The sequence below is a fragment of the Myotis nattereri genome (assembly GCF_964212035.1).
Source record: "Myotis nattereri genome assembly, chromosome: 3".
NCBI lineage: Eukaryota > Metazoa > Chordata > Mammalia > Chiroptera > Vespertilionidae > Myotis > Myotis nattereri.
Window position 1 is genome coordinate 216097112 of NC_138077.1, and position 20473 is coordinate 216117584.

The 20473-nt window shown below is 66.7% G+C and overlaps 2 protein-coding genes across 5 annotated transcripts; both read left to right on the forward strand.

Annotated features, from left to right (window-relative positions):
- The first annotated feature begins 324 nt into the window (after positions 1 to 324).
- AURKAIP1 (aurora kinase A interacting protein 1) lies at positions 325 to 2510 on the forward strand. 2 transcript variants are annotated; one of them, XM_081087481.1, is made up of 4 exons: positions 325 to 999; positions 1391 to 1476; positions 1799 to 2244; positions 2330 to 2510. In XM_081087481.1, exons 2-4 carry the CDS (start codon positions 1425 to 1427, stop codon positions 2429 to 2431), a joined length of 600 nt encoding a protein of 199 aa, XP_080943607.1. In that variant the 5' UTR covers positions 325 to 999; positions 1391 to 1424; the 3' UTR covers positions 2432 to 2510. The 2 variants fall into 2 exon arrangements, with proteins under 2 accessions (XP_080943607.1, XP_080943608.1); XM_081087482.1 differs by lacking the exon at positions 325 to 999 and adding an exon at positions 1018 to 1207.
- Positions 2511 to 12195: 9685 nt separating this feature from the next.
- On the forward strand, positions 12196 to 18126 carry MXRA8 (matrix remodeling associated 8). Of its 3 annotated transcripts, XM_081087316.1 has the most exons (10): positions 12196 to 12323; positions 13537 to 13557; positions 13670 to 13969; positions 14565 to 14666; positions 14803 to 15273; positions 15515 to 15673; positions 15806 to 15845; positions 15942 to 16018; positions 16108 to 16188; positions 16305 to 18126. In XM_081087316.1, the coding sequence occupies exons 1-10, from the start codon at positions 12275 to 12277 to the stop codon at positions 16328 to 16330; spliced, it is 1326 nt and encodes a 441-aa protein (XP_080943442.1). In that variant the 5' UTR covers positions 12196 to 12274; the 3' UTR covers positions 16331 to 18126. The 3 variants fall into 3 exon arrangements, with proteins under 3 accessions (XP_080943442.1, XP_080943441.1, XP_080943443.1); XM_081087315.1 differs by having other exon boundaries at positions 15515 to 15845; XM_081087317.1 differs by lacking the exon at positions 13537 to 13557 and having other exon boundaries at positions 12232 to 12323; positions 13653 to 13969.
- Positions 18127 to 20473: the final 2347 nt, after the last annotated feature.

Sequence of the window (20473 nt, forward strand, 5' to 3'; positions counted from 1 at the left end):
CAGACCTTCCTGCTGGGGCAGCGCCTCGGGACAGGAGGGCACGGCGCCATCCCGTGGCCTCAGTGGCGAGCCGGGCCTGGGGCCTGTGGTTTGGGCCGCCCGCCCTCGGGTGGATGCAGCACTCATTGCTTAGTGAGGTTGGGGCCTGAGATGGCTGGACTCGCTGGTGGAGCCACCAGCGGGCACTGCACCCTTCTCCTCCCGGGCACCCCTGCCGGTCCTTCCAGCCCAGGCCTGAGCGAGAAGGGGTCGCGGGGCCCTGGGCGCCCCCACCCTGAGAAGCAACCGGCTCAGCCAAACCCAGTCCCCGCCCGAGGCTCTTCTGGGTTTTGGACAAAAACTGAAGTTTCTGATTTCTCTTTCCACAGGCACAGTTTGGGAGTTCGCTTTTAAAAAGGAAAGGAACTCCACCTCTGCAAGGCGCGGGCCTCCGCACTGGCGGGGAGAGGAGGCACCCACGCCAAGGGGCTGGGGCGGGGCGCCCCCGGTGCCCGAGCTGCGGGATCCGTCGCCGGCGCCGCGGTCTGACCCCTTCACGCCCCGTCCAGGGGGAGGAGGAGGGGGAGGGGGAAGCTGGGCCTGCGGGGACTGCGCCTCCAGCCTCCAGCCCCAGCGGGTGCAGTACCGCAGTCGCTTTGGTCGCCCCGCGCACTCCGCTTCCGTCGCCGGGATGACAGGCCTGTCGCAGTTCCGGAACCTCCCTTCCGCCTGCCTCGGCGAATGAGTCCTGCTGGGCGCGGGTTCGGTCGCGCAGGCGCAGAGGGCATCCCCTGGGATTCTGGGAGATGTAGTTTTCTTCTCAATGGATCCGCAGAGCTGGGGGCGTGGCGTGGCGGCTCCTCTGGCCGGAAACCGTGGCTTTCTGGGCCCGCTGGGGCCTGAGGCGACGCGGAGTCGGGCTCTGTAAGCGCGCCAGGGGGCGCTAGACGTAGGAACCGCCGGGCGGCGGCACCCGGGCTGAAGACCGGACCGGAAGTGCCTGCGCACCGCGGCGGAATGGTCAGTGTTGGTCCCCTGTATCCGGCCTGGAGAGGGCGGGCGGGCAGGCGGCCGCGGCGCGGTGCACCAGGGGCTACTGCCGAGAGAGCCGCCGGCGTGGGCCACCCTCCCGGGGCCAGGGCCCACCCGCGGCCGTGGTGCGCCGCTCCCCGCCTTCGGCTCCGTCCCGCGTGGTCGGCGCCTGGGGTGAAGCTGAGACCCAGGGAGGGTCGGTGACTGGCCCCCGAGCCGCGTGGTGGGAGGCGGGTCGCTTGCGGGAAGGAGCGGGGTCCTCCCGGGGGTTGTGGGCGAGGAGGTGGCGGGGTGCCGGGGCGAGCAGGACCGCAGCCCCAGTCCCGCCAGCCCCGGGCTGCGCGCGCCGCCTTGACCTCAGCGCGCACCTGTGTTCCAGCTCCGCTGAGCACCTGGGCCGCCTCCCGCAGACCATGTTCCTGGCGCGTCTGACGTCTCAGCTGCTGCGGGTCGCGCCCCGGGCAGGTAAGCGCTCCCGAGGGGCCAGACGGGCAGGACGCAGCCGGGTTAGGAGCATGTGCCTCACCATCCGGAGACCAGGGCCTGGCCACGCCAGCTGCCCTGCAAACACCCCAGCATCACAAAGGGCAAGTCTGCCCCGCCTCTCCCTCCCCCCGCCTCCCCCTCCCCCCGCCTCCCCCTCCCCCCCCCCGCCTCTCCCCCAGAGCATCAGCAGGGGCTCCCAGGCTGTGATGGCGCTTCTGCTCCCAAGTCCTGGCAGGTCCGGCCGGCTGAGCGCAGGCTAGTGCAGACCGATGGGTGGTGACTGGCGTCGTGTTTCCTGCAGGCCTCCGTGGGCCCTGGCGCGCCTCAGGGGTGCCGGGCAGCCATGCCTGCAGGCCCCGCTACAGCACGCAACCAGCAGGCCCGAGTAGGGTTGCCGTCCTCCCGGGCAAGGGGGTCCAGCTGGAGCTCGAGGAGATGCTGGTCCCCAGGAAGATGTCCATCAGTCCCCTGGAGAGCTGGCTGACCGCCCACTACCTCCTGCCCAGACTGGATGCTGGGGTCCCAGGGACTGTGGCGCCGGCCCAGGCCTACGAGTGTCCGCCTGGCCAGGTTGGGGGAGGAGCTGAGCAGGGGCGTGAGGAGGTGCAGGATGCACCCCAGATTCAGTGCAAAAACGTGCTGAAGATCCGCCGGCGGAAGATGAACCATCACAAGTACCGCAAGCTGGTCAAGAGGACCCGGTTTCTGCGGCGGAAGGTCCGGGAAGGACGCCTGAAACGGAAGCAGGTAGCATGGGTCCCGGGGGCCTGGAGCAGGGGCAGGGTGGCAGAGTGCGTGGCCACACACTGGCCGGCGGTCCCTTCCCTCGCAGGTGAGGTTCGAGAACGACCTGAAGCGCATCTGGCTGAAGGCGGGCCTGAAGGAAGCCCCTCCCGGCTGGAAGACCCCCAAGATCTACCTCAGGGGCAAGTGAGTGGGGCGCCCCTGCCCCGGCGCTGCTGCTGTTCTCTTGTAATAAACATTGAGGAGCTCCGCTGCTCCTGCTGCCTGGACCCCCTCCTGCCTGGTGTGAGCTGCCTTGGGGTTGAGGCTGGTGCTGGGCCCTGAGGCACCAAGGCCCCTTCCCGGTGCCGGCCCCTGTCCCGGTGCCAGGCCTGTGGGAATGACAGCCTCGCTGCTTAGGATGAAGGCCGGGGGAATCGCTGTGACCAAGGCCCAGCTCTGCCCGCAGGGCACTGTGTCCCCCTGGGCGGGCGGCCTCTCGTTGGTCACACAGATGGCAGACGTGCCCAGGCCGAGGTGTAAGAGGGGAGCTTGGGGAGGGCCTCCCTGGGGAGACGGGGAGGGAGTCAGGAGAGGCCCCGGTGCCCCCAGAGAGGATGGGCGATGCTCCGCAGGCTCCGAGGACCTGGGTCTCAAGGGGCCCCCTGAGCCACCCTGCCACTTCCTGGGCCTGAGTGGGGTGTCAGGTTCGGGGTTGCGGGTGGTGAGGCAGGTGTCGCTTGGGCTGGAGGAGCCCTCATGTGAGCCAGCGGCCCCGTGACTCGGGTTCCTTCTGGGTGGGGAGGGGAGTGCGTTATCCCCAAAAGTGGGGGCCTGGAGGGCCTGGGGTTCTGCATGGGCTTGGGGGCTGGGCTGTTTTGGGGAGGCTGGTTCCCACCCTCAGACGTGGGACCAAGTCCAAGGAGAGGAGACCTGCACCTTCCTGTGCTGCCCCACCCCCGCCAGGCAGGCACTGGCCCCTGAAATGTGTGCGGGGCCTGGGTTTGAGCTTCCCGGGAGGAGGCAGGTCTTGGGGGTCTTGAGTGCGGTTTCCCAGCAGCTCTCCTGGGACGGACCAGACCAGGCCCCCGCCCCATGTGAGCTGGGCGGGCATGCAGGCTGCTGCGCTCACCAGTGTGCGGTGGCCATGACCTGGGGGGACCTAGGGCCTCGGAGGGCACAGGCCTGCTTCTGCTGGTGGCCGCCAGGGGGCAGCAGTCAGCACCCTGCTGCTAGGGTCACCGACATCCTCTGGGTCTTGGCTTCCCCCACGGTGGGTGGTGGTGTGAGGCCCCTGGACCAGGGCCTGGGCGGTGAAGCCGCCCCGGGGAGGAATGGACGCTGCCTTCCTGGTGCCAAGTGTGGCCTTAGCCACGGCAGCTGCCCGGCTGGCGGGAGGAGGACCATGCTCAGTGGTCAGAGCAGCGGAGACAAAGCCTCTCTCTGGAGCTGGGCCGGGCGGGGAGCTCTGGGGGTGCTGCTGGCCAGCTGTGCACCTGGGGGCTGGTGGGGGCACCACAGGGCCCCCTGGGCCAGCCTCCTCCATCCTGGGCGGGGCCAGCAGAGCAGGCTGCCCGTGGCCTCCAGGGCATCTGGGCACATCTCGGTGGTGACAGTGGAGGCACAGTGGGTGGAGGCCAGGCTGTGCTGAATGTCCTGTGCACAGGGCAGCACCCCCCCCCCAGTTGAAAATTAGCCCCAAGCTTCAGTGGCAGCGCAGTCCAGAGCCTGGTCCAGTGTCACCAATCTGTCAGCGCAGCGCCAGGGCCTGCCCAGCCCCTCCCCCCGCAGGCCTGGCCTGGCAGCCCCTCTTGCTGCCCCTCCTGGGTGGCGTGTGTGCGGCTCATGCTGCCTGTGGCTTGGATGCCTGTGGGGCCCCAGCCACAAACACAGGAGGCAGAAACTGGGGTTTTATTTTTATCTCGACAGCCCTTCCCAGGCCAAGGAGGCTGCTCCTCCCTCTTCCCTGTGCAGCCTGCACCCTGCCCCCCAGCTGTGGGGAGTGCAGCCCCTTCTCCCTGTTGTCTCCCCGGTTCTGACCCCAGGCAGCCTCTGAGCGAGGGTGCAGGGGGCGGTAGTGGGGGCCTGCAGGCTGCCTGCCTGGTCCTGGCTGTGGCCCACCCCTTGCCTCGGTCTCCCCTGGCAGGTGCCTGGGGCTAAGGTTCCAGCCGGGGGAGGTCCCCAAGGCACAGCTGCTGAGGGTGGTGGGATGCACTTGTGGGGACCCTGCCTCGGGGGGCTCCTCCATGCCCTGGCCTGGGCAGGCTCAGGCCCCGTGGGAGGACCCTGGGCCTGGTGAGGGCCAGGGAGCTCTTCCCAGCTCAGCTGCTCAGGGGCAGACACAGCAGGCATCGCTGCCGGGCCCCCCACTGAGCTGAGAATGAGGCTGGGAAGAGAAACTGCTCCTGGCCAGCCTGCTCCGCTCTGGGCTCCCCAGGGAAGGACCCAGGGTGGGGAGCGGAGGGAGCGTCCTGCAGGACTGAGCCGAGAGGTCCAGACCTGGGTGCGGGCCAGAGGGTGACCCCTGCCGCCTGCTGGGCGCCCAGAGGCCAGCCCATGCTCCCCGGCAGTTGGATTCGATCCTCCAGTTTGTGGCTGGGAAGCTTCCTGAGCTTGTGAGTGGCTCCAGCCTGTCTCCCTGGAAACCACACGTGATGAGTGTGATTAGAGCCTGTCCAGTGGACGGGTCCAGTGGACGGAGCTGCTGTGGGTGTGAGCTGAGGGCGTGAGAGTTCAGAGAGGAAAGGAAGTTGAACTTTTAAAAAATGTTTTTATTGATCTTAGAGAGGAAGGGAGAGGGAGAGCCATAGAAGCATCCATGAGCGATTGGCTGCCTCCTGAACGCCCCCTGCTGGAGATGGAGCCTGCAGCCAGTGACCTCTTGTGCCTGGGCCCCTCAGCCACTGACTCACACAGGCCGGGCAGCACTGACCTGATGCCTGAGGAGTGTCCACCCTCTAAGAGTTATTTTCTTGCCAAAACCGGTTTGGCTCAGTGGATAGAGCGTCGGCCTGCGGACTGAAGGGTCCCAGGTTCGATTCCGGTCAAGGGCATGTACCTGGGTTGTGGGCACATCCCCAGTAGGAGGCGTGCAGGAGGCAGCTGATTGATGTTTCTCTCTCATCGATGTTTCTGACTCTCTATCTCTCTCCCTTCCTCTCTGTAAAAAATCAATAAAATATATTAAAAAAAAAAAGTTATTTTCTTGCCGAAACCGGTTTGGCTCAGTGGCTAGAGCGTCGGCCTGCGGACTGAAGGGTCCCGGGTTCGATTCCGGTCAAGGGCATGTACCTGGGTTGCGGGCACATCCCCAGTAGGAGGCGTGCAGGAGGCAGCTGATCGATGTTTCTAACTCTCTATCTCTCTCCCTTCCTCTCTGTAAAAAATCAATAAAATATATTTTATAAAAAAAAAGTTATTTTCTTGCAGAATCTACAGAAGGAAGGAAGGAGAGCTGGGGTGACCGCTGGGTGAGGAGAGATGTAAATCCATGCAGAGTGCCAATATTGCGAGACCACCTCGCGCAGCGAGACTGCAGTGTTTAAGTCGGGCCGGGAAGTATGGGTGTTCATATTTATATTAGAAAAGCTCAGATGATACATTTTTTAAAGAATATTTTTTTATTGATTTTAGAGGGAGGGGGAGAGCTAGACACATCAATGATGAGAATCATTGATCGGTTGCCTCCTAAACGCCCCCTGCTGGGGCTCAAGCCCACAACCCGGACATGTGCCCTGTCCAGGAATCAAACCTGGGACCCTTCAGTCTGCAGGCCGATGCTCTATCCACTGAGCCAAACCAGCCAGGGCTCAGATAATACTTTTAATCAACATGAGACCTTGGACAGTTCAGTCTGGTTTCATCCTTTTGATTTACTACGATGATGTAACCTGGGTGGGGGGCTCTGTGGTTAGGACATCGGCCTGATGCACCAAGGTTGCAGTTGGGTCCCTGGGCAGGGCACACATAAAACCCAGCCAGTGAATTATAAACAAGTGGAAAAACAAGCCCAGGTTTTTCTCTCAAATCAGTCGGAGAAATGAAAACTACGATGTATCTCTCCCAGCCGTTATGACGCTATAAAAGACAAGGTGACCTGCCCTGGCCGGTGTGCTCAGTGGATAGAACGTCAGCCTGCAGACTGAAGGGTCCTGGGTTCGATTCCCAGTCAGGGCACATGCCCGGGTTTCAGGCTTGATCCCCAGTAGGGGGCGTGCAGGAGGCAGCCGATCCATGATATTCTCTCATCGATGTTTCTCTCCCTTCCTCTCTGAAATCAATAAAAACATTTTTAAAAAAGAGAAGGTGGCCCTGGCCGATTTGGCTCGGTGGGTAGAGCGTCAGCCTGCGGACTGAAGGGTCCCGGGTTGCGGGCTCGATCCCCAGTAGGGGGCGTGCAGGAGGCAGCCGATCCATGGTTCTCTCTCATCATTGATGTTTCTATCTCTCTCCCCCTCTTCCTCTCTGACATCAATAAAAATATATTTAAAAAAAAAAAGAGAAGGTGACCTGATATTATAGCTCCTGGTGGAATTAGACTTATTTACATATGCAACGCTTAACTAAACTTCCCTGAACTTTTTAGTCTGGTTTTATGGGTCAGGTAAGTTATCCCCCCCCCCGCCCCCCCGCCACATATTTGAAGGTCTTATAAGTAAATGTTAATATATATGTCTAACTATTTAGATTAAAATAACAAATACAGCCCAGCCGGTGTGGTTCAGTGGTTAACCTATGAACGAGGAGGTCAGGGTTCGATTCCCTGTCAGGGCACACGCCCGGGTTTCAGGCGTGATCCCCAGTGTGGGGCGTGCAGGAGGCAGCCGATCCATGATTCTCTCTCATCCTTGATGTTTCTGTCTCCTTCTGCCTTCCTCTCTGAAATCAATAAAAAATTTTAAAATAATTAGTACATTTTACAAAGGACATAAGCCTGAGGCGGTGCTCTGAGCTGTTTGCGTTTCACGGCTCCTCTCCTCTCGCCTCCCGTGGTGTCACCTGTGAAGAGGGCACAGTCCCCCTCGCTGCCCCTGAGCCCCCGGGCCTGTGGCCTCCCTGCTGCTCCATCAGCTGGGTCTGCCCCTCCCAGGGGTGGTGGTCCAATGCGGCCAGGCTCAGGCCTTCGGGCTGGCGGCCTCCCCGGCTGGGAGGAGCCATGAGGAGGTGGTGTGGGAGGGGAGGGCCCATGGGCAGAGGACCCAGCTGGCTGGGCAGAGCTGCCTGGGTCCAGCAGCCCCGGCTGAGTCATTGCAGCCCTTCCCTCATGGAGCGGGCACGCTGTGCGGTCAGCCCTGCACGAGTTCCTGACCTGCAGGGTCAAAGGTGGCCGGCCCTGCGCCCTGCTGAGCTGAGCCGCTGGGCACTGGCGTCCCCGCAGGTGTTAGGAGAGTCCCCCGCACAGAGGGCGGCCCTCTAGTCACGCGGTCACTTCTGTCGGCCTGGACGCCCGTGGTCACTGCTTCGCTGGCTCCCGGCCCTGAGCTGCCCGGTGGCTCCTGGGCCCCTTTGACAGCTGTCACTCATTATGTCAGCACTGGCTTCCCTGTTGACTCAGCCGGTTCTGCAGGCCCCTCCCCCGCGGCCTAAATAAGCCATTTCCCTAAATAAACCTGGGTGCTCCCGCCTCTGCACCTCCTCAGGTGACGGCGAGGATTACCTGTGAGCACGGGCCCAGGTGCACACGTGATGACCGTGTCTACGAGGCGCCAAACGTGAGCTCACATGATGGCCGCGGCGGGGCCTGTGCGAGCTGACCCTCTCCTGTCGGGGCCACACTTGCATGAAGCAGAGCCGTCACCGAGGCCACGCTGGCCGGCACATCGACAGGCAAACCCCCCAGGTCAGGCGTCGGGAGCCACGGCTTAGCCACCAGGACAGCCCGACAGGTGGGTCACGTGGTTCGTAGGCGCCAAGGTGGCCGTTCCATCCCTGGTGAGGGCACCTTCAAGCATCAACCAGCGATGCGGCTTTCAGTGTCTCCCTCCCTCTCTCTCTCTCTAAAATCAATACATTCTTCTTTATAAAAAGGAAAGCCAGGATGTACGTCCCGTGTGGGCACCGGGCGTTGGTCTGGAGGCGGCTCTCCTCCCGGCCCCGGAATGGGGGCGGACATCTCCCCACAGGCAGAGGCACCACAGGTGCCGTCTGGTACCAGCAGGTGTCGAAGCCGACGGGTGGGGAGGGACAGCAAAGGACCGCGTCTGGCCTGATGGGCAGATTCGAGCACAGCGGCCAAGCCTGCGCCCCAGGCCCCGGCGCCTGCAGGCCTGACCGTGGTAGGCTCAGCCCCCCCGCCCGCCCCCTCCCCCAGAGCAGGAAACCAGGCGGCACCCGACCGCGGCCTGGGCTCCTGGACGGTCCCAGGATGCGACCGTGTCCTGTGTTTCCAGGTCACAATGTGCATGATGGTCCCCCAGCGGCTGGGACAGCCGGTCCCCGGAACAGGTGAGACCCTGCCTCTGTGGGACACTCTGGGACTCAGGCCTGGGCCAGCAGAGCCCCTGCCTCCTGCAAACCAGCAGGACAAACCTGTACGAGTGACAGAGCGACGGCAGCCGGGAAGACCGTCAGAGCCGGCAGGAAGGAGTGAGCGTGACACCCCCCCCCTCCGCCCTCCACCTCCCCCTCCCGCCCCCCACCTCACCTCGTGTGGACACCCCCCTCCCACCCTCCACCTCCCCTCGTGTGGACACTCCCCCTCCCGCCCCCCACCTCCCCTCGTGTGGACACTCCCCCTCCCGCCCTCCACCTCCCCTCGTGTGGACACTCCCCCTCCCGCCCTCCACCTCCCCTCGTGTGGACACCCCCCCTCCCGCCGTCCACCTCACCCTTGTGTGGACGGCACCAACGCGCTTCCAGGGAAACACCGCCCGCCTGGCCCCTCATCCGCCCCCAGCACACCCGGCGGCTGTCCTGACGGGGCTCATATCGCCCCTCCGTGCGGCGGGGACGCTTGCCCTCCGGTCGGTCCCCTCCTGGCTTCGCTCAGAGGCAGTCGAGTGTGTCTCGTGGCTGCGTCTGGGGATCCCCAGAACTGAGCAGCGGCACGCAGCACCCCGGCCTGCCAGCTGGTCCTTGCGGGGTCACGGGGTCACGGGGTCGGCGGTGAGGCCTCGGCCGCTGCATCCTCCCTGCGTGCGCAGGTTCTTCCCGCTGGTCCAGGTGGCGGGCTGATGGGCTCTCCTCAGGCTGAGGTCCAGGCTCTGGTTGGCAGGGGCTGGGGCTGCCTCAGGGCTTTGCCTCGTGGCCCCCCCCAACAGGGTGAGGTCCTAGCACTTGGCCATGTGGGTGCAAAGCGCTACCCACTGCAATCACCACTCCTGCCCATGCTCACGGTGCGGGCGCCGTGGGAGGGTGGACGCTGCGGTGGGAGCTGCCCGCTGCCTGGCCTTTGGGCGGCATTTCCCTTCTGTTCCTGAGTCCCGAGGCCCCACATAAGCCGCACCGACCACCTTGGCATTTCCTGCATCACAGCCCACATCCCTGCCCCTCAGTCCCTGCAGGCCCTGCTCCCCTCTGAGTGGCCTTGGCGAGGAAGCCAGACCACAGCATGGCTCCCTCTCCCTCCCCTGGGAGGGGTTCCCTGGGCCTTGACTGTGGGTGTCGCCCCTCAGAGGCCACTGTGGCCAGTTGTCGGGGAGGTGGCCCTGCTGCCCCCGGACAGCACTCCTCACTGCCCATGGAATGATCTCACTGACCAGCGGGCAGGTCTGCCCTTCCTAACGGCTCCAGCAGCGGGAGCCTGGCCTCCGCTCGCTGCCTCCCCTGCTGGCGCACAGTAGGTGCTCGGCGCACAGTAGGTGCTCAGCACACAGCAGGTGTGACCACGTGGGAGTGTCTGGTGCCTCTCTGAGCGCCTGTGGTTTTCCTCCCGATGAGCCAGGCTGCCTGGAATGTCCCAGTCCCGGGAGCGGGAGCCAGAGTCTGGTTCTCACCCGGGCTGCCGCTGACACCCCTGCTCAGCCCCGCCCCCCAGGGAAGGGAGGTGGCTGCAGGGCTCTGGTGGGGGTGCGGGGCTGGGGGGGCTCGGCCTGAGCTCCACGCGGGACTGTGGGGATGCTGCCAGCGTCCTTGCCCTGGTCTGCTCCGTCCCCGGTGGAGCGGTCAGCTGAGGCCTGGCCAGCAGTCCGGGCGCTGGAGAAGGAGTGGAGGCTCAGCCGGCTGTGGGAGGGGCAGTGGCCTGGTCCTGCTGCGCTCTGCTCACATCTGTGCCATTTCCTACCGAGGACGGGCGGGGTGGGGGTGGGGCGTGCAGCCCTTTGCTGCTCCTCTTGGCTCAGCTGGCCTCCGCGGAGAGAACAGGATGGGGCAGGAGGAGGGGTTGCAGCCCTGGCTGCTTCTGTCCAATTTGCCCGCTGTGGCGAGGGGGTCAGGGTGCACTCGGGGGCGCCCCCCGCAGACGTCTTCCTGCATTTGGGTCTGCAGCAGGAGGACCCCAGGGAGCCTCAGTACAGAGGGCCCGGGGCCCGGGACCTGCTGGGAGGGGAGGCTCTGCAGGAGTTTAGGGTGTAACCGGGTCCCCTCAGACCGAGTGGCCGGCCCAGGCCATCCTGCCTCTCTCCAGCTGCTTGGGCGTCTTCCCTCCACGCAGGAGAGAGGGCGGCCAAGAGGCGGGACGGAGGACAGAGATGGAGAAACAGACGCGGGGGCGCAGGCGGAGGGGGGGGCAGCCACCAGCACTGATATAAACCAGTTAGAAAAACAAGGGAGGCCCAGGGCGGAGGCCCAGGGCGGAGGCCGGCTTGCTTTTCCAGAATGAAAGGCCCCGGGAGGAGCTGGGCGTGAGGGGAGCCTGTTCGATTCAAGTTTGGAAAACGGGCCCTGCCCCCCAGGACCTGGACCCGCTGAGGAACCTCCGTTAGGTCTGTGGGTGTGGGTTGGGCGCTCCCTCCTGTCACCCCGTCCCCTCTGCAGCGGCGCTGGCCTCCGCCGCCCGGAGCTGGGCCGGGCGCCTGACTTGTCTGAGGACGTGGGGACCAGGGCAGGGTTCACGCCGAGACCCCAGCCCACCAGGGACAGCTGGAGACCGACCCCAGCCACACGGCCGCGGGGGAATCACTGTGGGCTCCCCGTGGCTCCGGCTGGTTCTCTCCTCTGAGGTTGGCTTAACTAGAAGGAGCGGGCTTGGGACACGGCGCTGCTGTTATTTCCGTTTGTTTATGTGTAGGTTCTCCCAGTTTCAAATTAGTGCCTTCTTGGGGGGCGGGGGCTCCCGTGCCCTCTCCCTCCCCCTCCCCTCTCCTCCGGGTGGGGGTGCTCCTAGGAGCTGTGTAACCCAGGGTTGAGTTCAGGGACCCCGATTCTGCCCTGGATGGTGGGCAGGCCAGAGAGGTGGGCGTTGCTTCCCCACTGGCCCCCCCAGTGCTCAGGGTCCCCCCCTTACTCCACGGCTCCTGTGGAGGGTGAAGATGCCTGGAAACCACCAGGGCCTCATGCTGTGCCCAGGCCCCGCCCCAGGCTTCCCCCCAGGGCTGGGCTGTTCTGATCCCTGGTTCCTAGATGAAGAAATGTGGGGTCATCACAGGCGAACGGAAGAGCCGGCGGTTTGGCAGCCTGGATCCCTGGGGGTCCCTGCCCGGATGCCTCCACCCCGGGCAGGGGCCAGGCTACCCACAAGGGGGAATGCCCTGGGCAGTGTTCCCCCTGCAGAGGTGGGGTGAGGGGGTGCTCACTGCGGAACCCCAGCCCGCAGCAACCCCAGAAGGGCCCCACATGTCACAGCCGCCCACAGGCATCATCGGGACCTCACCCTCAGCCCTCCCGTCCTCCAAGGGCTGGGCTGCTGCCCCTCCCCAGGATCCGGGCCAGAGAGGGGCCCCTCTCTGCCTGACGCCCTCAGGGTCTGGAGCACAGTGGCCACAGGGCCCCCTCCCCACGGGCCGGCCAGGGTGGGGGAGGCGAGGGGGCTGGGCAGAGCGAGGGGGCGGTCTGCAGCCCGCGACCAGCCCAGAGCTCCGTGATGTCATGGCGGTGCCGAGGGGGAGGGGGCCGGGCTGTTTTTCTGGAGAGTTAAGAGCTGGAGGGAGGGAGACAAAGCCAGGCTGGCGGCGGCACCATGGAGCTGCGGGCCCACGTCTTACTCTGGAAACTTATGCTTCTGCAGAGTGAGTGCGGGGTGTGGGGCTCGGGAGGCGCCAGCCACCAGCGCGTCCCAGAGAGTGTGGTTTTAGGCAAAGCCCCCTGCCTGAGCTCGAGCCCAGTGCGGGGGGGCTGCCCGGTGGGAGGGGGACAGTCAGGGGGGACCTCAGGGATGATGAGGCCCAGGGACCCGGGAGGGTGTGAGCCTTTGAACGCCCTCCTCACGCGGAACCTGGAGCCAGAGGCCAAGGAGGGCTGGGGGGGGCGGGAGTAGGGCTGAGGCAGCGGCCTGGGTCCCCAAGGCAGGGGGCCCCCAGCCTGTGCTCCCTGTGGGCGGGAGGGGAGCCCGCGGGGGACTGTGGGGCTTGCAGGGTCTGTTCCTTGGCTCCCTGCACCCCCCACCCCCCAAGCCCGCCTGAGCTGGCCTGCTGACCCGGCACATTCCTCCGTCCTGGCGCCCAGCCGCAGCGCGGAGCAGGAGCCTGGCTGTGAGGTGGCCGATGTGGGGTCGCTCCTCACGTCCAGCCTTTTGGTGCTTCAGACCCTGCCCTTCAGGACCAGAGGCTCCAGCCCCGAGCTCTGGGGGTGGGGGTGGCTCCCAGGTGAGGTCCTGTGCGTGGCCCCGGCAGGTGCAACGCCTGCCTCCCCAGACGCCAGCCTCCCTGGTGCCCAGGCTCCGGGGGCCTTGCTGACAAGCCTGCATTCCAGGGCCAGCCAGTGGGGTCTAAGCCGAATCCACCACCCACCACGCACCCCGAAGGGCATGGTGCCCCTGCATTGGCTGGGAGGATTAAGGGGGGCTGTGGGAGAGGTGCCTGTGCGTGCGGGCTAGAGAGACCTCACCTGTGTCCTCCTGGCTTCTCCGGCTTTATCCCCACCCATAAACCAGGTGTTAGCACCCACCTCAGTGGGGCCCACAGAAGGGACAAGGGGCCCGGCCAGTGGGGCTCAGTGGTTGAGCATCGACCTATGAACCAGGAGGTCAGGGTTCGATTCCTCGTCAGGGCACAGGCCCAGGTTGTGGGCTCAGTCCCCAGTGTGGGGCGAGGAGGAGGCAGCCGATCCATGATTCTCTCTCATCATTGATGTTTCTCTCTCTCCCTTCCTCTCTGAAAGCAATAAAAAATATATATTAAGAAAGGTGGGGGGACAAGGGCCAGTGCCCCTCCCCGGGCTGTGCCTGGGATGTAAAGACCCAGGTCACCCCTCCCCACTGACTGGCTCTTCTTGTGCCTCCAGGCGCCGCCGTCCTGTGCTCAGGTGAGTGGCCAGCCCCGGCCCCGCGACGGCCCCCTCCTGTCCCCGCGCCAGGCCAGCCCCACCCCGGCCCCGCCCCTGCGTCCCCCCGGCCTCAGTGACCCCCTCCTCCCAGGGCCGTCGGGGGCCGCCGCCGCGGGCAGCTCGGTGGTGTCGGAGGCGGCGGTGAGCGGGGCGGCGGGCGCCCGGGCCGTGCTGCGCTGCCAGAGCCCGCGCATGGTGTGGACGCAGGACCGGCTGCACGACCGGCAGCGCGTGGTCCACTGGGACCTGAGCGGCCCGGCCGGCCCCGCGCGCCGCCTCGTGGACATGTACTCGGCGGGCGAGCAGCGCGTGTACGAGCCGCGCGACCGCGGCCGCCTCCTGCTGTCGCCTTCAGCCTTCCACGACGGCAACTTCTCGCTGCTCATCCGCGGTACGCGCTCCAGCCGCGGGAGCTCACGGCGGGGGGCGCCCCGGGGATTCACGGCGGGGGGCGCGGGCGGGAGCTCGCGGCGGGGGGCGCGGGGGGGGGGTGCGGGGAGCCCCGGGGATTCACGGCGGGGCGCGCGGGCGAGAGTTCACGGCGCGGGGGCGCGGGCGGGGGAGGGGGTGCGGGCCGCCCCGGGGATTCACGGCGGGGGGCGCGGGCGGGAGCTCACGGCGGGGGGCGCGGGCGGGGGGGGGTGCGGGGAGCCCCGGGGATTCACGGCGGGGGACGCGGGCGGGAGTTCACGGCGGGGGGCGCGGGCGGGGGGGGGTGCGGGGCGCCCCGGGGATTCACGGCGGGGGGCGCGGGCGGGAGCTCACGGCGGGGGACGCAGGGGGGGGGTGCGGGGCGCCCCGGGGATTCACGGCGGGGGGCGCGGGCGGGAGTTCACGGCGGGGGGCGCGGTGCGGGGCGCCCCGGGGATTCACGGCGGGGGGCGCGGGCGGGAGTTCACGGCGGGGGGCGCGGTGCGGGGCGCCCCGGGGATTCACGGCGGGGGGCGCGGGCGGGAGTTCACGGCTGCTCTCCGCCCGGTGCGCAGCGGTGGAGGAGACGGACGGGGGGCTGTACACCTGCAGCCTGCACCACCATTACTGCCACCTCTACGAGAACCTGGCCATCCGCCTGGAGGTCACCGACAACCGTGAGTGCGCTGGCCCCGCGGGACGCCCCTCCCCGCCCGCAGCGCTAGCGCCCCCCGCCCCCGCGTCTCTCCTCCTCCCCCACACCCTCCCCCCCTCCGTCTCCCCGCCCCCCCACTGAGCGATCTGCGCCCACAGCCCGGGCCGCCGGCGCGCACTGGGACGGCGAGAAGGAGGTGCTGGTGGTGGCGCGCGGCGCGCCCGCGCTCCTGACCTGCGTGAACCGCGCGCACGTGTGGACCGACCGGCACCTGGAGGAGGCGCAGCAGGTGGCGCACTGGGACCTGCAGCTGCCCGGGGTCCCGCACGACCGCGCCGACCGCCTGCTCGACCTCTACGCGTCGGGCGAGCGCCGCGCCTACGGGCCGCCGGTCCTGCGCGACCGCGTGTCGGTGGAGGCGGACGCCTTCGCGCGCGGGGACTTCTCGCTGCGTATCGACCCGCTGGAGCCGGCGGACGAGGGCACCTACTCCTGCCACCTGCACCACCACTACTGCGGCCTCCACGAGCGCCGCATCTTCCACCTGACGGTCACCGCGCCCGCCGCCCCGCCGCCCCCGCGGGGCTCGCCGGGCAACGGCTCCAGCCACGGCAGCGCCCCCGCCCCAGGTGCCGAGGCCGCCCCGGGCTCCCGGGGAACGTCTCAGGGCTGGGAACGGCCAGGTCCGGCTGGTGGGAGCCCGCCCGCCCCATCCCCGCCCCACGGGAGGGACGGGGGTCAGCGAGGGAGGCCCCACGGGCGGCGGCCGCCTGTCCCTTCCCAGGGCCACGGGGCGCAGCGCGGGCGGCTGGGGTCAGGACGCCCCGACTGTCAGCCCCGCCCCTGACCCGCCCCACGCGGCTCTCGCAGACCCCACGCTGGCGCGCGACCGCAGCGTCATCAACGTGATCGTGCCCGAGGGCCGCGCGCACTTCTTCCAGCAGCTGGGCTACGTGCTGGCCACGCTGCTGCTTTTCCTGCTGCTGCTCATCACCGCGGTGCTGGCCACGCGGCAGCGCCGGCGCGGGGGTGAGCGGGGGCGGCGGGGCTGGCGGAGCGGAGGACCAGGGGCGCCCCGTGAGCCTGGGCACTGGGTGGGGGTGCGGGGCTGGGGGAGCTGGGCGCGGGCAGACTGTCCCCGACGCGAGTCCCCCTCCCCAGGTTACGACTACTCGGACCGGAAGTCGGCGAAGTCCAAGGGGTGAGTGCCCCCGCCCGCTGTCCGGGTTGGCCGGGCCGGGCCGGAGCCTCCCGCCGCCCTAACCTCCACCCCCCTCCTGCTCCCCCTGCCCCCCAGGAAGGACGTGAACTTGGCGGAGTTTCCTGTGGCCACAGGGGAGCAGGCTTTTTACAGGAGTGAGGACATCCAGCTGGGTGAGGTGCCGCCACACGGGCACGGGGGTGCGGCGGTGGGGAGGCACCTCCAGCGCTCACCGCTCTCTCCCCGCCCCCCCCCCCCCCAGATTACAAGAACAACATCCTGAAGGAGAGGGCCGCGCTGGCGCACTGCCCCCCGCCCGCCAAGCACATCGACTTGGACAAAGGTGCGTGGCCGGGAGGGAGACCTCTGCCCCGCAGGGCTCCCGACCCCGGGACCCCGGGCCGCCCGCGGGAGGGAGGGAGGCTGGGGCGCCGCCCACCCCGTGCCCTTGTCTTGCAGAGTTCAGGAAGGAGTACTGCAAGTGAGGGTGGGGCGCCGGCTGTCCGTCCGGGAGCGCGTCTCCTGGCTCACCGGCCGCTCCTGCCGCTCCCGTCCCGCTCCAGCGGCTGGTCCCGCTGTCCTGTCCTGAGCCCTCCCCTGGAGCCGCCTCACCCTCACGAGCCACCGTGGGCTTCTCCGGCCCTGCCTGCTCTGCGGCTGCACCCCCTCCCCGCAGCAGCCCCCTGCAGCGCTCACTGCCGGCCCGCCCCGCTCCGGCCCGCCGAGCCCACCCACGTCCACCCTCGGCCTCGCCAGGCCTCTGCAGGGGGCGCAGCCGGGAGCCTGGGAGCTGGGTCAGCCTGAGGCTGGCACTGCCCCTTCCTCACGCCTTCCTTGGCGGAGCTGCCCTCTGGCTCCAGGCTGCACTGTGTCGATAGCCAGGCTGGCCTGCGCTGGCTCGGGATTGAGAACAGCGCGCCCTGCCCGGACTAATGCCCCTCGCTGCGGCCGCCAGCCGCCCGGGGCTGCCAGGGCCCCATCCCCGCTTCCCACCCCGCTCCAGCCTCCTTTGCAATAAGCTGCCTTGACGGTCCCTGGGCTCCGGGTGACTTTGGGCCCCTCCCTGGGCTGGAGTCTGGGGCTGGGGCATCATTTGGCTTCTGTTTTGTCCGAGGACGGAGGAGGGTGAAGATGGTGCTAGAGTGGCCCCTGCAGCCACTCAGGACACACCGCCGGCTCCTCCTGGGGAATGGCCACATCACAATAAAGATCTTTCTGACTTGTAGACACGGCCTCTGCTGCCCCCCTCCTCCTCCCAGGGGCAGCCTGGGCCTTGGAACCCCAAATCCCTTCCTTCATCTGAAGCCCCCATCATCACCCATGAGTGGAAGGTCTGGGTGGGGTGTCCTGGGAAGAGGGACCTCGGGATTTTTCAGCCCCTTACGCCCGGTTGGGACAGTGTGTGTATGTGTTTTAAATATATTTCTTCGCTGATTCCAGAGAGGAAGAAAGAGGGAGATAAGAAACATCAAACCGATGAGAGAAAATCATTGATCGGCTGCCTCCTGCACGCCCCCCACTTGTGATCAAGCCAGCAACCGGGCATGAGCCCTTGGCCAGAATCGAACCTGGGACCCTTCAGTCCGCAGGCCGAGGCTCTATTCACTGAGCCAAACCGGCCAGGGCTGTTTTGTGTGTTTTTATAAAAATATTTTTTTTACTGATTTCAGAGAGAAAGGGAGAGGGAGAGAGGGAGATGTAGAAACATCAATGATGGGAGAGAATCATGGATCTGCTGCCTCCTGCACGCCCCACACTGGGGATGGAGCCCGCGACCCGGGCCTGTGCCCTGACTGGGAAATGAACCCTGACCTCCTGGGTCATAGGTCGATGCTCAATGACTGAGCCACGCTGGCTGGGCTCCGAGGGTTTATATGAAGGTGGGGGGAGGGGAGCGTGCTGGTGGATGTGAGGACAGAAGGGGTGGTGGTAGCTCAGTCCTCTGGGAAGCAGGTGGGACTGGAGGTGTGAGGAGACAGGTGGGGGTGACAGGTGGAGGTAGCAGGGTACCTGCAGAAGGTGCAGGTGTGACACCCCTGGGGGAGGGGCTGTGGTAGGAAGGCGCCCTGTGTTTCCCCAGCCCTGACCCCATCCTCCAAAGCCCGGTCAGGACAGCAGGGAGCCAGAAGCCTGCTTGTGTGGGAAACGTCTGGCTGGGGTGACCTGCTGAACGAGGAGGCAGCAGCCCCCCACACAGGTGGACGTCCAAGCTCCCAGGCGGGGAAGGGAAAGCTCTGGGCTGTTTGCATGACGACGCCGTGTCAATAAACTCACACAAAGGAAGTAAAGTCGAAAGATGTATTTCTTTGCAGATCCCAGAATCGGGGGCAGCGGGCGGGGCAGCCCTCCGCCCCAGGCCACAGCCTGCAGGAGGCAGAGCAGGTAGAAGCACCTGTTCCTTGTAAGGTGGTTGCTTGGAGGTCATTGATTTCTCAGAGGCTTTGATTTGAGTGGTTATTTTATTTTTAAATTTTTAAAAAAATATATTTTATTGATTTTTTACAAAGAGGAAGGGAGAGGGATAGAGGGTTAGAAACATCGATGAGAAACATCGATCAGCTGCCTCCTGCACACTCCCCACTGGGGATGTGCCCGCAACCATGGTACATGCCCTTGACCAGAATCGAACCTGGGACCTTTGGCTCTATCCACTGAGCCAAACCGGTTAGGGCTGGTTATTTTATTTTTAAATATATTTTTATTGATTTCAGAGAGGAAGAGAGGGAAACATCAATGATGAGAGAGAATCATGGATCCGCTGCCTCCTGCACATCCCACACTGGGAATTGAGCCCATAACCCGGGCATGTGCCCTGACCGGGAATCAAACTGTGACTTCCTGGTTCTTAGGTCGACGCTCACCACTGAGCCAGACTGGCCGGGCTGAGTGGTGATGTTAAAAGGTGCCCAGGAAGAGAGCGAGGTGGGAACTTGGGTGGGAATCCTAAACTCTGGTCTTCAGCTGAGACCAGATTCTGGTGTGAGCAGGGTTGTCACGTGGTAAAATGCCCAGGCGATGACTCAAATAGCTGCCCCCCCCCCCCACACACACACACAGGGACCCACAGTGGCCCAGGCAGGGAGGGAGGCTGGCCGGGACCCGTGGTTTGAGAACATGCCTCCCTCCCAGCCCGCTGACCCCTGGCCCCACAGTGGCCACCACTTCTACTGAGCAAGGTCCCGCCTGGAAGGGCTCAGGCCCTGGCCACGCACTCACCCCTGCAGGGCCGGAGCCTGACCACCGTGGCATTGGCTGGGCTGGGCTGGGCTGGAAGCGGCTCTCTTCTGACCTGGACTGTCAGGCGGGACATAGCCTCGGGGGCTGGAGTGCAGCCGGGGGATCAGGCCACCCCATCTGTGGGTCTGGTGTAGAGGACGCTGGGCCCCACGAGCTCTCAGGCGAGGCCCTGTCTCCCTCCTTCCTGGAGGCCAGCGGAGAGTTGTGACCCGCCCTCCCTCCAAGGCCATCCTGCTGGCTCCTCAGGCTTCCACCGAGGAAACAGAGCCCCGGGGGGAGAAGGCCCGGCTTTGCCGAGCGGGCACCACCCTCACGGAGCCAAGGGGACTGGAGGTCAGGGCCCCTGGTCCAGGCTGGCCTGGCGTGGTCCCCAGCCTGGGCGCCTCCGGTCAGCAGTGGCCTGGTGGGGTCTCCTGCACTGGCCCAGGGCCCGAGGGTCAGGACCCGGCAGATGAGTGATTTCCAGGCTCCAGCCCCCCATCCCCACTCTTGTTCTTCTCGCCAGTGGGGCTCCCTCCAGTGCCTCCTCCCGGGGCAGCGGCTCAGGGTCTCCCTGGAGGGAGGGCATCACGCTGGTTTGACTGACAGCGGCCGGGGGCGGGGCGGGGGGGGGACCCTTCACCTGCTGCCTGGGCGCCGCCGCAAACGTGCGCCCTAGAGCTGCGTGGTGACCCCCGCCCCCCGCCCCCCGCTGTCACCCCGGCATCACGTGGACGCCCGAGTCCTCCCCACATTCACTTGGCTCGTGTTTCTCAGTCCCGTGGGCACCGGCAGGGGGGCTATGTCGGAGCTGGAAGCGGGCGGCGCGGGGCGCCAGGCTACCGGTGTCCCAGCGGCGACAGTCCTCAGCCTCCTTGGAGGCCCCGCAGCCTCGGGCCTCAGCCCCACAGAGCAGGGAGCTCTCCCGAGGGCCGGAGTCCCGTTCAACGACGCTCGGGGGGAGTGGGGGGGGCCCTTCCGACAGCTCGGGGCGCGTCGTGTGGGGCGCCCCCACCCACCTCCTGCCCCGGGCGCGCCCCTGTCTGCTGTCCACGCGCGACAGCTCGGGCCCAGAGTGTGTCGTGGGCGCCCCGTGCGCCCGGCTGGGGGCCGGGGATGGACCGGGGAGAGCGCGGCCGAGGCTGCGCGGGCGCGCACACGCGGCCCCGCCTCCCGCGCGCGCCCCGCCTCCCGCGCGTGCGCAGCCCCGCCTCCCGCGCGCGCCCGTGACGTCAGCCCCGCCGCGCTCTCGGGCGCCCCCCGCGGGCCGCGCGTAGCCCCGCCGGGCGGTCCCTGGAACTGCGCGGCCCGAGGGGGCGGCGGGGCGCACGGACGCGGCCGGGCCTGGTGCGCTCCCAGTGCGTCCCGGGCCGGGGCGGATGGGCGGCCGCCGGCCGCTGGGCAGCAGGCGA

What these genes read in the sequence shown, in the direction of transcription:
- AURKAIP1 (XM_081087481.1), top strand. Translation starts at nt 1,425, where the DNA reads ATGTTCCTGGCGCGTCTGACGTCTCAGCTGCTGCGGGTCGCGCCCCGG. An exon ending in GCGGGTCGCGCCCCGGGCAG is followed by an intron (nt 1,477 to 1,798) that starts GTAAGCGCTCCC and finishes TGTTTCCTGCAG; the next exon opens with GCCTCCGTGGGCCCTGGCGC. An exon ending in GACGCCTGAAACGGAAGCAG is followed by an intron (nt 2,245 to 2,329) that starts GTAGCATGGGTC and finishes CTTCCCTCGCAG; the next exon opens with GTGAGGTTCGAGAACGACCT.
- MXRA8 (XM_081087315.1), top strand. Translation starts at nt 12,275, where the DNA reads ATGGAGCTGCGGGCCCACGTCTTACTCTGGAAACTTATGCTTCTGCAG. An exon ending in CCTGGAGGTCACCGACAACC is followed by an intron (nt 14,667 to 14,802) that starts GTGAGTGCGCTG and finishes CTGCGCCCACAG; the next exon opens with CCCGGGCCGCCGGCGCGCAC. An exon ending in AAGTCGGCGAAGTCCAAGGG is followed by an intron (nt 15,846 to 15,941) that starts GTGAGTGCCCCC and finishes CCTGCCCCCCAG; the next exon opens with GAAGGACGTGAACTTGGCGG.